Here is a 15549-nt window from a genome sequence, read left to right on the forward strand (position 1 = left end):
AATGTGTTTATTCTGAAGTTTTAAAGATCAGAAACAATTACATGCTTTTAAACAACACTGTTTCATGAAAGGTATAACTAAAGTCTGAAGTACTCAAGAGAGAATGGCTAAGTGAATGTATAAGAGATTTCAGTGTATTTTATCTGATTTAGTTGTGTGGAGAAAACTAACTCAAATTGATAGAAACTTACCTTAAGTCTGAGTAATGGAAAAGTAAGCAAAAATAACTGCTTTGGTAATGCAAAGCTACAGAAGACATTTCTAAGTGGACCACTAATGTACAGCATTACTATACTGTGACTATAATGTAGGTGACTATAATTAATAATACTGTATTGCATATTTGAAAGCTGCTGAGAAAGTAGATCTTAAGAAATTTCTTACCACAAGGAAAATATTTGTTAAGTATGTGAAGTTTTTTGGATGTTAACTAGACTTACTGTGATGACCATTTCATAGTATATACATACACTGTACACCTGAAACTAATAATGTTATATGTCAATTATATCTCATTGCTATTTCTGTCACATATTACTTATTGTGTTGTTCTCAGATGTTTTGTGGTTTTTGCCTTCATAAAATTTTCTCCTGAGATCATCATCAGCTAAGATGTTTGGTAATATTTACATGCGTGGGGAAAAAAAAATGGAAGAGTAGAGAGTGGTCTTAGCTCATGCTGTGGTTTGAGAAGGAGTAGGCGTTGTCTCGCCCAGGACAGAGAGCCCTTAGGCATCATCATCTAGGCTATAACAACCTTTTGTTGCCATTTCAGTAGGCAACTCTGCCTATTAGGGGTCAGTCTCTCAATACTTCTGCCCTGCACAATGCTCTCCTTTCTTATACATAATTCATTATAGTCAGTGACATTTGTCCAGGACCACTTTATTGAATTTATAGAGATTTATGTTGTGACCAAAATATTACCAACTTTTGTAAATGTTAGAAAAGAAATAGCTTTCTCTTTGCAAGGCACAAAATTCAATATGTGTTATTTATATATGTCTTTAGATCTTATTTATCCAAACATGAGTTATGATTATGATATTAAAGTTTCCTATCACAGCTGTGTTTCTTTCTCTTGGTATTTCTAGCAGTTTTTACTTTGTATATATTTTTTAAGTTTTTAAATTTTTATTAAGTAATCTCTACACCCAAGATGAGCTTGAATTCATGATCTTGAGATCAAGAGTCGCATGCTCTTCTGACTGAGCCAGGCAGGCAGCCCTACTTTATAGTTTTGATGTTACATTATTAGACTTACTTGTTCATTTTAGATTTAACTTTTTATCACAACAAACTAATCTTCCCTGTCTTGTTTAATGCTTTTCACTTTGAAATTTACTTTCTTATTAGTATCATCTTGGGTTTTTTCCCTACTGTTGTTCACATTTTCCTGATATATCTTGGCTTGAAACAATCTGGAGTACATAGCACTTTTGAAATTAATTTTTATTTTTGTTAAAGTAACTATAGGGGTGCCTGGGTGGCTCAGTCAGTTAAGTGTCTGACTTTGGCTCAGGTCATGATCTCATGGGTTGTGAGTGTGAGCCCTGCATCAGGGTCTGTGTTGACATTGTGGAGCCTGCTAGGGATTCTCTCTCTCCCTCTCTCTGCCCCTCCACGCTCATGCTCTCTAAATAAATAAATAGTAAGGTAATTACATAAGTTTTAAAAATCGAATAGTGGTTAAAGGGAAAAATGGCTTCAACACATTCCCCCTCCCTTGCCACTCCACTCCTGTCCCACTTCACTTTTTCAGAGATGGCCACATTCATTTGTTTAAGTTGTTTCTTCTAGTATTTGTTTCCCTATTTCTATCTATATTAACTGAACAATTTCATTCATTATTTAACGACTTCTTTATGGTAGATAAAGATTTTAACTCTTTTATATCTTTTATTACATCTCTTTTATTGCCTTTCCCATCCTTTTTATATCATAAGTTTTGCTTAAATTTGTTAATTATTATTTTTTTCTAAATTTTTTTTTAACGTTTATTTATTTTTGAGACGGAGACAGAGCATGAACGGGGGAGGGGCAGATAGAGACGGAGACACAGAATCGGAAGTAGGCTCCAGGCTCTGAGCCATCAGCCCAGAGCCCGACGCGGGGCTTGAACTCACGAACTGCGAGATCGTGACCTGAGCTGAAGTTGGATGCTTAACCGACTGAGCCACCCAGGCACCCCAAATTTGTTAATTATTTTAATTATTATGCTTAAGTAAATACTATTCACTAATAAGCCAAGTGGTGCATTATAATTACATTTTCTTTCTTGAACACCTTTTGGGTTTTCACTAATTTCTTCATTTCCCCCATTCATTTAATTTTATTCAGACCTAAAGCCAAGTTTCTCCGTATCTTTAAACAGCTCTGTAAGATACTTAATACAAGTTTCTACACAAATAAAACTTATTTTTCCTGCAGAGAACAATCTAATTCTGGACTGATTGCTCTTTAAACCATATAAACAGCCATCATCCCAAGACCTCTTTTTGTTGTCATCCTTAGCCTCTGCCTTGCATTAGATGTTTGTTTCATTTTCATTTTCTGCTTTTTTGTTTTTATCCCATGTCTTTTCCTAGTTTATTCTCTTGTTTTGGTGAAATACACATTTAGTAGCACCCCAAGAAAGGATGCACGTGAGGTAAATTGTTTGAGACTCTACTGTATGAAAATAGATTTTTTTCATTTATACTTGTCTATTATAGAATCCTAGATTAAAATTTTCATTAAATATTTTTAAAGCTTTGCTCCATTGTTTTCTAGCTTTCAGTGTTGCTGATTCTTAGTCTGTGATCTATTTTCTTGCTTAGGTTTATTTTTTAAATCCCTGCCATTCTGAAATTTCAGAATAATAAAAATAAAATTCAGAATAATGTGCCTGAACTGTGAGTCTTTTACAGCAATTGTGCCAAGTAGTTGGTAGGCCCTTTTATTTATTTATTTATTTATTTATTTATTTATTTATTTAGAGAGGGCACAAGTGAGCTAGGAGCAGAGAGAGAGATAGAGAGAGAGAGAGAGACACTCCCAGGAAGGGCAGAGGAAGAAAGGAGAGAGGGAGAGAGGGAGAGAGAGAGAGAAAGCCGGGCTCACCTGAAGCAGAGCTCATGTTTTACCTGATGGGGGCTCATGTTCATCTGATGTGGAGCTCGAGCTCACCTGATGCAGGGCTTACCCGATGTGGGACTTGAATTCATGAACCCGATGCAGGGCTTACCTGATGTGGTATTCAAACTCACAAACCATGGTATCATTACCTGAGCCAAAATCAGATGCTTAACAACTGAGCCACCAAGGCGCCCCTAGGGCCTTTTAATCTAGAGATTCTTGTCCTTAACTTCCTAGGGAATTTTCTTGTGTTAACTTTTTGCTAATTTCCTTCAAACCATTTTCTTTTTCTGGAATTAATATTTGACTTCTTGGATCAATCTAATTTTATCTTTTTCTCTATTATTATTTACCTCTTTTTCTATTTTCTGAAAGCTTTTGATTGTAATGTTTAACCCTTTCACATTTGATTTATTTCAGCTACCTCATTAGTGTAAAAACTAATAAAATTTGAGTAAGGTATATAGTTAGGTTAAGAGGACATATTAGCGTTCATTTTCTCTACCAATGCCCTCCAGTCAAAGAACAGGAGGGTGAAGGATATACAGAAACTCTATTATTTCTATAACTTTTCTGTAAATCAGATATTACTTCAAAATACAAAGTTAAAAAAAAGTTAAAAGGAGCAATATGTTTGATAAAAATGAAGTGTTTGCTAGGATGTCTATGCATGGAACACTTCTTATTTTCTTTTATCTTTAAGTGGATATTAATTATAGTTTGATATTTTCTTCTGCTCTCTGCATTATATGTTTCTTTCTGTTTATTATGATCTCTCATTCTGAAGGTTTTCTTCTAACGTGACTGCATATCCATATTTAAGTAGGAAGCACTAAAATCCTAATGGGAAGTTCTTTGTGTGTGGATAGTTTTTTTTTTTTTTTTTTAATTTTTTTTTTCAACGTTTATTTATTTTTGGGACAGAGAGAGAGACAGAGCATGAACGGGGGAGGGGCAGAGAGAGAGGGAGACACAGAATTGGAAACAGGTTCCAGGCTCTGAGCTGTCAGCACAGAGCCTGATGCGGGGCTCGAACTCCCGGACCGCGAGATCGTGACCTGGCTGAAGTCGGACGCTTAACCGACTGCGCCACCCAGGCGCCCCTGTGTGTGGATAGTTTTATCAATGAGCTTTACTGTTAGGGATTTCATAGGGCCAGCTAAGTTTTTCTCTTGTTAGAAAGCATGCTTCTGTTAGACTCCTGGATCTGCTTACTTAGGTAATTTACTTCTCATGCTTAAAGTGATCAAGGTTAATAGTACCAGTAATCAGATATACTGGCATCTTGTATCCCTTGAAATGATACACTGAGAAGGGCACATCACTTCTGTGATATTTTTTCCCCAAATGCATAACTTCTATTTTTTTTTTTTTAGGTTTTATTTTTTTTTAAAGTAATTTCTACATCCAACGTGAGGCTCAAATTTATAACCATGAGATCAAGAGTCACGTGCTGTACCAACTGAGCCAGCTAGGCACCCCTGCATAACTTCTATTTAATCAAGAGAAAATACCAGACAAACTCATATTGACGGATTATCAACAAAATAACTGACCAGTACTCTTTAAAAGTATCAAGATCATGAAAGACAGGGAAAGACTGTAAATTTCACAGATTGGAGGAGAGTAGGAGAGATGACAAATTAATGTAATGTGGGATTCTTGGGTTAGATCCTGGAGCAGAAAAAGAACATTTGTGGAAAACTGGTGAAGTTTAAATAGTGCTTGTAGTTTATAATATTGTACTATTGCTAATTTTTGTTTTTCCTAATTGTTCTATGATTATATAAGTTGTTAAATTAGGATAAGTTGGGTGAAGGGATACATAAACTTATTTTTTGCAACTTTTCTTTAACTCTAAAATTATATAAAAACAAATGGTTAAAAAAAAGTTAAAAGGACCAGGATGTTTGAAGGAGAGAAATGGATATTTCCCAGCATATTTATACATGGATTGTCTCTCATTAATTAGGCTTGAAGGATGGTGAATCCTTTTGACTTTTAAATTCAAACATATCAAGGGTATTTTTATTTTTGTTTTACTATTAAAATGTGTGTTCATTCTTTTTGTCTTTTTCTGTATTCCTTTTGAGAGTTACTCCTTTTTTGGCTGGACTTGTGTCTGTTCTCTCTATTCTAGCATTTTATTTTTCATCATTTTATCCTTCATGTTATTTTCCTCTGTATTCTGGGAGGATTTCAAAAAATTCTTTATACATCAAGGAATTGTTTTTATGTAGTAATTACTGGTCCTTTACAGCCAAGACAAATTTGATTTTTTCCATCATATCAATAGTTTCATATGGTGTCTTCTTACACTGACTAGCAACCATTTCATCTTTCCTGTTTTTCAGTCTGTAATTACTAGGAACATAGGATATGTTTTTATAACTTTATTTAATTTCCTCTTGTATATATGTTCTTATGCATATATACATATATATGCTATTTATCCTTGCCTTCAATGTAGTGCCATATACAAAAATATTTTCATGGGACCCATATAATGTATACTTTTCTGTTTAACTTATCCTTGAATGTAGATCTATCCATGAAAATTCTAAAAGATCCATTTCATGAGTTCTTGTTTCTCTTACCATCGTCTGTCCCATCTCTTAGGTTTGTAGCAAGAAAGAGGCTTGGTACACATACAACCTATGCAATTTCTAGTGCCTCTAGAAAATCGGTAATCTTTTTTGCTTCTGCTGCCTAGTTCTCTGTTGAGTAAAATAATTTATTCTGCAGAATCTGAGACTATGTATAGTTTGACTTTGTACAGTACATAAAAATTTATACCCTCCTGTATGTTCATAGCTGCAAAGCACAGACTTTTCCTGTCCCTGCCCTCTACAATGCAGTGCTTTACAGTTGTCATCCTCTACTCTGAGGACTTGCTGAATATGTGGAAATTTTAGTCTCTAAATTGCTTTATGAGAAGTGTTAATGATACCGAAATGATGCAATGTTTAGGAAGAAGATAGTAATGGAATGATTCTGTAAAGTAAAGGTAAGTTGCTAATTTTTAGTTTAAGTGTACGTTATGGGTCTCTGAGCTAGAAACAGACAGTGGTAACAGGTCAAGTCCTTTTCTAATTTACTTTTGAATCACAGTGTCTTTCTAAAAGGTAACGTATAATACATAAATAGCTGTGTTTTTTTTTTTTTAAATTTTTTTTTTTCAACGTTTATTTATTTTTGGGACAGAGAGAGACAGAGCATGAACGGGGGAGGGGCAGAGAGAGAGGGAGACACAGAATCGGAAACAGGCTCCAGGCTCTGAGCCATCAGCCCAGAGCCCGACGCGGGGCTCGAATTCACGGACCGCAAGATCGTGACCTGGCTGAAGTCGGACGCTCAACCGACTGCGCCACCCAGGCGCCCCTGTGTTTTTCATTCAAGTCTAATCGGTGCTTTAATTAGGAGAAATTCCTCAGGGGTACCTGGTGGCTCAGCCTGTTAAGCATCCAACTCTTGATTTCGGCTCAGGTCATGATCTCACAGTTTGTGAGATCAAGCCTGTGTTGGGCTCTGCACTGACAGTGTGGAACCTGCTTGGGATTTTCTCTCTCCCTCTTTCTCTGCCCCTCCCCTGCTTGCACGTGCTCTCTTTCTCTCAAAAATAAATAACCATTCTCCCTTCAAAATGACAAAATGAAGGAATTCACCCCAAAAGAAAGAGCACGAAGAAATGACAGCCAGGAATTTAACCAACACAGATATAAGCAAGATGTCTGAACCAGAATTTAGAATCACGATAATAAGAATACTAGCTGGAGTCTTCTGCAGAGATAAAAGAAGTAAAAAATAGCCAGAATGAAATTAAAAATGCTATAACTGAGCTGCAATCATGATGGATGCAGTGGCGGCAAGGATGCATGAAGCAGAACAGAGACTCAGCGATATAGAGGACAAACTTATAGAGAATAATGAAGCAGAAAAAAAGAGGGAGATTAAGGCAAAAGAGCACGATTTAAGAATTAGAGAAATCAGTGACTCATTAAAAAGGAACAACATCAGAATCATAGGGGTCCCAGAAAAGAAAGAGAGAGAAATAGGGGTAGAAGGGTTATGTGAGCAAATCATAGTGGAAAACTTTCCTAACTTGGGGAAAGACACAGACATCAAAATCCAGGAAGCATAGAGGAACCCCATTAGATTCAACAAAAACCGACCATCAACAAGGCATATCATAGTCAAATTCACAAAATACTCAGGCAAGGAGAGAATCATGAAAGCAGCAAGGGAAAAAAAATCCCTAACTTACAAGGGAAAACAGATCAGGTTTGCAGCAGACCTATCCACAGAACTTGGCAGGCCAGAAAGGAGTGGCAGGATATATTCAGTGTGCTGAATCAGAAAAATATGCAGCCAAGAATTCTTTATCCAGCAAGGCTGTCATTCAAAATAGAAGGAGAGATAAAAAGTTTCCCAGACAAAAATTAAAGGAGTTTGTGACCACTGAACCAGCCCTGCAAGAATTTTAAGGGGGACTCTCTGAGGGGAGAGAAGATGAAAATATATATATTTTACATATATATAACATATACATATACATTTTACATATATATATATATATATATATATATATATATATATATATATATATATATATCTCAAAAGCAACAAAGATTAGAAAGGACCAGAGAACACCACCAGAAATCCCAACTCTACAAGCATCAAAATGGCAATAAATTCATATCTTTCAGTAGTCACTCTAAACGTCAATGGACTAAATGCTCCAATCAAAAGACATAGGGTAACAGAATGGATAAGAAAACAAGATCCATTGATATGCTGTTTACAAAAGACCCACTTTAGACCTAAAGACACCTTCAGATTGAAAATAAGGGGATGGAGAACCATCTATCATGCTAATGGTCAACAAAAGAAAGCCCAAGTAGCCATACTTATATCAGACAATCTAGACTTTAAAATAAAGACTGTATCAAGAGATGCAGAAGGGCATTATATCATAATCAAGGGGTCTATCCACCAAGAATACCTAACAATTGTAAATATTTATGCACCAAATGTGAGAGCACCCAAATATATAAATCAATTAATCACAAACATAAAGAAACTCATCGATAGTAATACCATAATAGTAGGAGACTTCAACACCCCACTCACAGCAATAGACAGATCATCTAATCAAAAAATCAACAAGGAAACAATGGCTTTGAATGACACACTGGACCAGATGGACTTAACAGATATATTCAGAACATTTCATCCTAAAGCAGCAGAATATACATTCTTCTCCAGTGCACATGGAACGTTCTCCAGAATAGACCATATACTGGGACACAAATCAGCCCTAAGTAAGTACAAAAAGATTGAGATCATACCGTGCATATTTTCAGACCACAACACTATGAAACTCGAAATCAACCACAGGAAAAAATTTGGAAAGGTAACAAATACTTGGAGACTGAAGAACATCCTACTAAAGAATGAATGGGCTAACCAAGCAGTTAAAGAGGAAATGAAAAAGTATATGGAAGTCAATGAAAATGATAACACCACAACCCAAAACCTCTGGGATGCAGCAAAGGCAGTCATAAGAGGAAAGTATATAGCAATCCAGGCCTTCCTGAAGAAGGAAGAAAGATCTCAGATACACAACCTAACCTTATGCCTTAAAGAGCTGGAAAAAGAACAGCAAATAAAACCCAAAACCAGCAGAATACAGGAAATAACAAAGATTAGAGCAGAAATTAATGCTATTGAAACAAACAAACAAACAAACAAACAAACAAACAAAAAACCCAGTAGAACAGATCAATGAAACCAGAAGCTGGTTCTTTGAAAGAATTAACAAAATTGAGAAACCGCTAGCCAGTTTGATTAAAAAGAAAAAGGAAAGGACCCAAATAATAAAATCAAGAATGAAAGAGGAGAGATCACAACCAACACAGCATAAATAAAAACAATAATAAGAGAATATTATGAGCAATTATATGCCAATAAAATGGGCAATCTGGAAGAAATGGACAAATTCCTAGAAACATATACACTACCAAAACTGAAACAAGAAGAAATAGAAAATTTGAACAGACCCATAACCAGGAAGGAAATCGAATTAGTAATAAAAAATCTGCCAAAAAACAAGAGTCCAGGGCCAGATGGCTTTCCAGGGGAATTCTACCAAACATTTAAGGAAGAGTTAACACCTATTCTCTTGAAGCTGTTCCAAAAAATAGAAATGGAAGGAAAACTTCCAAATTCTTTCTATGAAGCCAGCATGACCTTGATTCCAAAACCAGACAGAGACCCCACTAAAGAGGAGAACTATAGACCAATTTCCCTGATGAAAATGGATGCAAATATCCTCAACAAGATATTAGTCAACTAGATGCAACAATACATTAAAAAAATTATTCACCACGACCAAGTGGGATTTATACCTGGGATGCAGGGCTGTTTCAATATCCGCAAAACAATTAACATGATTCATCACATCAATAAAAGGACAAGAACCACATGATCCTCTCAATAGATGCAGAGAAAGCATTTGACAAAATACATCATCCTTTCTTGTTAAAAACCCTCAAGAAAGTAGGGATAGAAGGAGCATACCCCGAGATCATAAAAGCCATATATGAATGACTCAATGCTAATATCATCCTCAATGGGGAAAAACTGAGAGCTTTCCCCCTAAGGTTAGGAATGCGACAGGGAAGTCCACTGTCGCTACTGTTATTCAACATAGTATTGGAAGTCTTAGCCTCTGCAATCAGACAACTCCAAATCAGCCAGGAGGAGGTCAAACTTTCACTCTTCATAGATGACATAATACTCTATATGGAATACCCAAAAGATCCCACCAAAAAACTGTAGAATTGATTCATGAATTCAGCAAAGTTGCAGGATATAAAATCAACACACAGACATCGGTTGCATTCCTATACACCAACAATGAAGTGACAGAAAGAGAAATCAAGGAATTGATCCCATTTACAGTTGCACCAAAAACCATAAAATACCTAGGAATAAATCTCACCAAAGAGGTGAAAAATCTATATACTGAAAACTACAGAAAGCTTATGAGAGAAATTGAAGAAGACACACACACAAAAAAAAAAAAAAAAAATGGAAAAAGATTCCATGCTCCTGGATAGGAAGAACAAATATTGTTAAAATGTCGGTATTACCCAAAGCAATCTACATATTCAGTGCAATCCCTATCAAACTAACACCAGCATTCTTCACAGAGCTAGAACAAATAATCCTAAAATTTGTATGGAAACAGAAAAGACCCGATTAGCCAAAGCAATCTTGAAAAAGAAAACCAAAGCAGGAGGCATCACAATCCCAGACTTCAAGCTATACTACAAAGCTGTACTCATTAAGACAGTATGGTACTGGCACAGGAAAAATAAATAACCATTAAAAAAAGAAGAGGAAGAAATTCTTCATAGGCTGGCAAATAGTTAAATATTATCAACATTAAATATTTTCATAAATAGCTATTATACATTGGAATTAAATAAAATGAACATTTAATTTAAAGGTGAACTTAAAACTATAATTTCCCCAGTTTCTAGTATTTCAATTAATCCTCATAACAAATTTATTGGACACATATTAATGCAAAAATGGAAAAACTGTAAAACATAAACACTTCATAATTTTCCACTTATACATTTCTTACCCTGGGATTTGATACTGATCTTAAAAGCATAATAGTTTAAATGCCCAGATACACAAAGATTTTCCTTTTGTTTTTTCCTGTAGTATAGCTCAATGGGCTAATTTTGACATTCTGTGATTTGCTTTATTGACTTCCAAATTCAGTTATGTATAAGATGTGGCTCTGATGAATTAAAAAATGATACCCTAATTAATACCTTATTCATCTAGTAGTTTCTATATTGGTATTTCTATATTGGTAGTAGCGTGTGCCTTACAGTCAATGAGTGATTTCTAGCAAACAGTCTTTTACAGCAGTTAGACCTGTGCTCTGAGCCCTGAATAAGGTCTCTATTTTATTGATTAGATTTGATGCTTCAAGATAGTTTTGACATCTGAAATTGCTACTTTGGAATATATACAGTTAACACCCTTAAAATTATAATCATTAGAGCTCAAATTATTCTTTTTTAAAAAATATTTTTGGTAATGTTTTTATTTATTTTTGAAGGAGAGAGACACAGCATGAGTGGGGGAGGAGCAGAGACAGAGGGAGACACAGAATTCGAAGCAGGCTCTAGGCTCTGAGCCGTCAGCACAGAGCCCGATGCAGGGCTCGAACCCACAAACTGTGAGATCATGACCCGAGCCGAAGCCGGAAGCTCAACCGACTGAGCCACCCAGGCACCCCGAGCTCACATTATTCTAAGGAATATTTCTACCTTTTTCTTTTAACTCATCAAGCTATTTGGTACACCAGAGAAAATTTGCATAATAAGAACGAAGGCTAACGTTTCAAATGTCAATATTTTAATATTAGTGTACTTAATATGTTTTAGGAAAAGATCATCAACTAATGATATAACGGTTGTGTATTAAGACTTCTATGTTATAATACAAATGTACTATAAACAACAGGAGATAATTTTCCATACAGTAAAACTTGAATATTAAAGCATTTCTATAGGATTGTATAGTTTTAGAAAACTATGGGAGTGTTTTTAGAGTTTCTGTCCCTAGGTGGGGTAGCATTTTCTATTGAGGGCCATCAAATCACCTAAAGAAAATGACTGGGTATAAAATACACAGAACATTAGACCTTAAAAAATAAAAACCGGAAATATAAAACTGTATACAATAGCCCTGTGTTTCAGTTTTGACTTTTAAAGTTTATTAAATTAAACTTTCTTTTTTTCCTCATCTCTAACAAAAGAGGATTTTTGGGTTTTCTTCCCCATCCCTCTCAACTTTGTATCTCTAAGTATAAAAGGTTAAATTCCACTGATACTGAGACATTGCATTCCTTAAAGCATTTCATACTTCAAAACCTCTGAGTAAGGATACGTTTACAATTGATGGCAATGTTTTTTTCCTTCATGGTGATAAATAATGGTGTGTCTTATAACCCATGATGTTGCAGATTCAATGAAATCTGATACTAGGTTGTGTGAGACATGATGGGTTTTGGAGTAAGCTAGTTAAGCATAGTTCATAGCTCTTCAATTCTTCCCTAATCCTTAAATCTTAATTTGAATAGGACTAAAACATTCTCTAGGATGCATCCCATGTGATAACCAGAATTATTATAACCCTTAATGAGACAGATTAAATTGAAACAAGTCAGTAGTTTTCTTCCCCTTTGGCCTGTGGCATAGTAAAACAAAGATCTGCAACAGGAAAGAACGGGGAAAGTTCCTTCTAGTAGCATTTCTTTAGACATGAAAAGACAGGTTACTGATTCCAGTTTTAGGCTTATATATGAAAAAAGAGAAGATACCTACCTTTTCATGACTCTGTTATGATTTATATGCAACATAAATGTACTTTTTATGTGACTAAGGAGTAAGATACTAGTTTCTCTGTATAACTTCTTTCATTTCCTATTCATAGATTTAAGAAAATGTAGAAAAGTGCTTACTCTTAAACTAAAGGAATTAAACTTTAAATTAGCATGTGTAACATTAGGGGTGCCTGTGTAGCTCAGTCGGTTAAGCGTCTGACTCTAGATTTTGGCTCAGGTCATGATCTCACGGTGTGTGAGTTTGAGCCCCACATCAGGCTCTGCACTGGCAGTGTGGAGCCTGCTTGGTATTCTATTCTCTCTCTCTCTCCCCTTCTCTCTGCCCCTGCCCAGCTAGCGCTCTCTCTCTAAGTAAATAAACAAACTTAAAAAAAAAAAAAAAAAGAATGTGTAACATTAACATTCTTTGGAAATTTCTTCTAGTACTACTCAAGCAATAAAACTTCAATCCTTTGTGTTTATATATATAGTGTATATAATCAGTAAGTGAAAGTAATTAGTACTTGCTTAATATGGCAAAGCTCTTTCAGCTATTCCTAGAGAAGTATATTAGGAGAAAATGTTAACACCAGAGGAAATCTGTTTTAGAAAAATTTGATAGTATAATAACTCTATAAATAAAGTTTGGGAACACTCTAGGCGTTGACACTAGGTCACCATTATGGTTTTATTTCATGTGTACAGTACAGTAGTAATAGTAGTGAAGGGATGCAGTGAGTGGTAATGGGATGAGAGGATATGAGAGAGTGGGGAGGCTCCTTAAAGTAGACTGTCTTGGTACCAAGTTCTAACACATGGGATGGCTCAGAAGCATAAATATGACTGTGAAATAGCTAATCTCCATCATTTTGTCATAGAATATGCCTACATTCCTTACCAAAGTACACTGCAAGCAAGATTCGTATTACCATCACAATAATCAATCTGTGATTCTTCACTTAGAGATGTAGTCCCAATTCCCCCAAATAATGATGAAGAGTTTCAATAAGAAACTTTTATTGAAGGTCATAAGGGAATAAGAAGAATTTAGTTGAAATATATTGAATATATCCATGCATCTAACTAGATTCCCACTCTTTGGCATGCATCTGATTTAGGATGCATGAGCAGTTCCCAAACTAGCTGAATAGATTGTTAACTGTTTTTATCTCCCCATATAAATGCCACATTCCATTAACACACATAACCAAAATCTGAGTATATGAAATATCTAGGCAAATTCAGTGAGACAAAAAGTAGATTAGAGGTTACCAGGGATTTGTAGGGAGAGAAGAATTGGAAGTTATTGCTTCATGGGTACAGATTTTCTATTTGGGGTAATGAAAAAGTGTGGAAATAGATAGTGGTAATGGTTGCATGGCATTGTGGATGTAATTAATTAACACTTAGGTGTACACTTAAAATGGCAAATTTTAAGTTATATGTATTTTACTACAGTAAATAAAACATTTTTGACCATGTATGGTTTATAACTTGTTCAAAACTAATAAATAAAAATTATAATTTAGAATTGTACATCCTTCACATGAAAAAGTTCATTAATTCTGTTCTTCTGATCACAAATGTGATCTAAATATCCAAAGTTGTTCCTTTTCAGAAAATAAATTTGAAAAACTTGAAATGACTGAAAAAACACCAAAAAATCAAAACAAACTTCTTACTTTAATTGGCTCAGGCTGCATCACGGGTGTAGGCATAGCGATGGCACTTGGAGCATAAACCTGGTGATACGTTGCTTGAACTCCATGATCAGAATAAGACTGTTAACAAAAAAAGAAAAAAAATTATTGCCTTTCATTTATTAATTCCAAATATTTATTCAGCATTACAATGTACAGGAATTTTGCTACCTAATAGAGGAACACAAATGAAAAACATACTCTCTATCTTTAATTAATTTATAGACTGGGGATAGCTGAGTAGCCAAAATTACCATAAATCCTATGAAACGTATAGGAGAAAAGAAAAGAACTACTTGATTTAGCTTAAGAAAGTCAGGGAGGTAGTCAGGAAAAGTTTTCTAGTGGAATTGATGCTTGAATTTGAAGAATTAGGGAAAGAAGATGGGAATAGTATGTACAAAGACAACTAAGAACACACCTCACTTCTCCAGGCATGCAAGAAGAAAAAGCAAATTATGTACCAGGGAGAAAATCAGGCTGGCTTCAAACTTCTTAACACCAGAGAAGAGTACACCAGAAGTTCTATAATTAAATAGTATTGTTAAGGGTTGAATTGTGTTCCCTCAAAACTTCTGTTTTGAAGTCCTAACCTCTAGTACATCAGAGCGTGACCTTATTCGTAGACAGGGTATTTACAGAGATAATCAAGTTAAATGGTCATTAAGGTGGAACCTAATCCAGTATGACTGCTATCCTCACAGAATCGAGAAATTTGGACACAGAGACACAGACAAAGATAATGTGAAGACACAGGGGAAAGATGGCCATCTACAAGTTAAGAAGAGAAGCCTGAAACAAATGCTTCCCTCATGGCCCTCAGACTGAACCAATCCTGCCAACATCTTGGTCTTCAACTTTGAGTCTCTAGAACTCTAAGACAATAAATGTCTGTTGTTTAAGCCATAATTTGTTGTACTTTGTTCTGGCAGTATGATGTAGCTATTTTATAGCTAGTGTAACTGTCTTTCAGATTTATAGACAACAATATTCAACAAACAAGTATGTAAGAAATCTCTTAAGAGAATGTAACAACCACAAGCTTTCTTTTTTTTTTTTTTTTTTTTTTTTTTCAATGTTTATTTATTTTTGGGACAGAGAGAGACAGAGCATGAACGGGGGAGGGTCAGAGAGAGAGGGAGACACAGAATCAGAAACAGGCTCCAGGCTCCGAGCCATCAGCCCAGAGCCCGACGCGGGGCTCGAACTCACGGACCGCGAGATCGTGACCTGGCTGAAGTCGGACGCTTAACCGACTGCGCCACCCAGGCGCCCCCACAAGCTTTCTTTAACAATGAGTTCTTGAAGATTCAGTCAACC

At 35.4% G+C, this 15549-nt stretch overlaps 1 protein-coding gene across 3 annotated transcripts in view; it reads right to left on the reverse strand.

The window, feature by feature from the left end:
* Positions 1-15549, reverse strand: part of BOLL (boule homolog, RNA binding protein) — a 73541-nt gene that overhangs the window by 32904 nt on the left and 25088 nt on the right. For all 3 annotated transcript variants that reach the window (XR_006713078.1, XM_045480631.1, XM_045480634.1), the window contains exon 10: positions 14212-14310. Coding sequence is in view for 2 of the 3 variants with exons in the window: in XM_045480631.1 (XP_045336587.1) it covers positions 14212-14310 (99 nt within the window). In the remaining variant the exon portion in view is untranslated. The remainder of the gene's footprint in view (positions 1-14211; positions 14311-15549) is intronic.

This window comes from Leopardus geoffroyi, chromosome C1, assembly GCF_018350155.1.
Source record: "Leopardus geoffroyi isolate Oge1 chromosome C1, O.geoffroyi_Oge1_pat1.0, whole genome shotgun sequence".
NCBI classification, from domain to species: Eukaryota; Metazoa; Chordata; class Mammalia; order Carnivora; family Felidae; genus Leopardus; species Leopardus geoffroyi.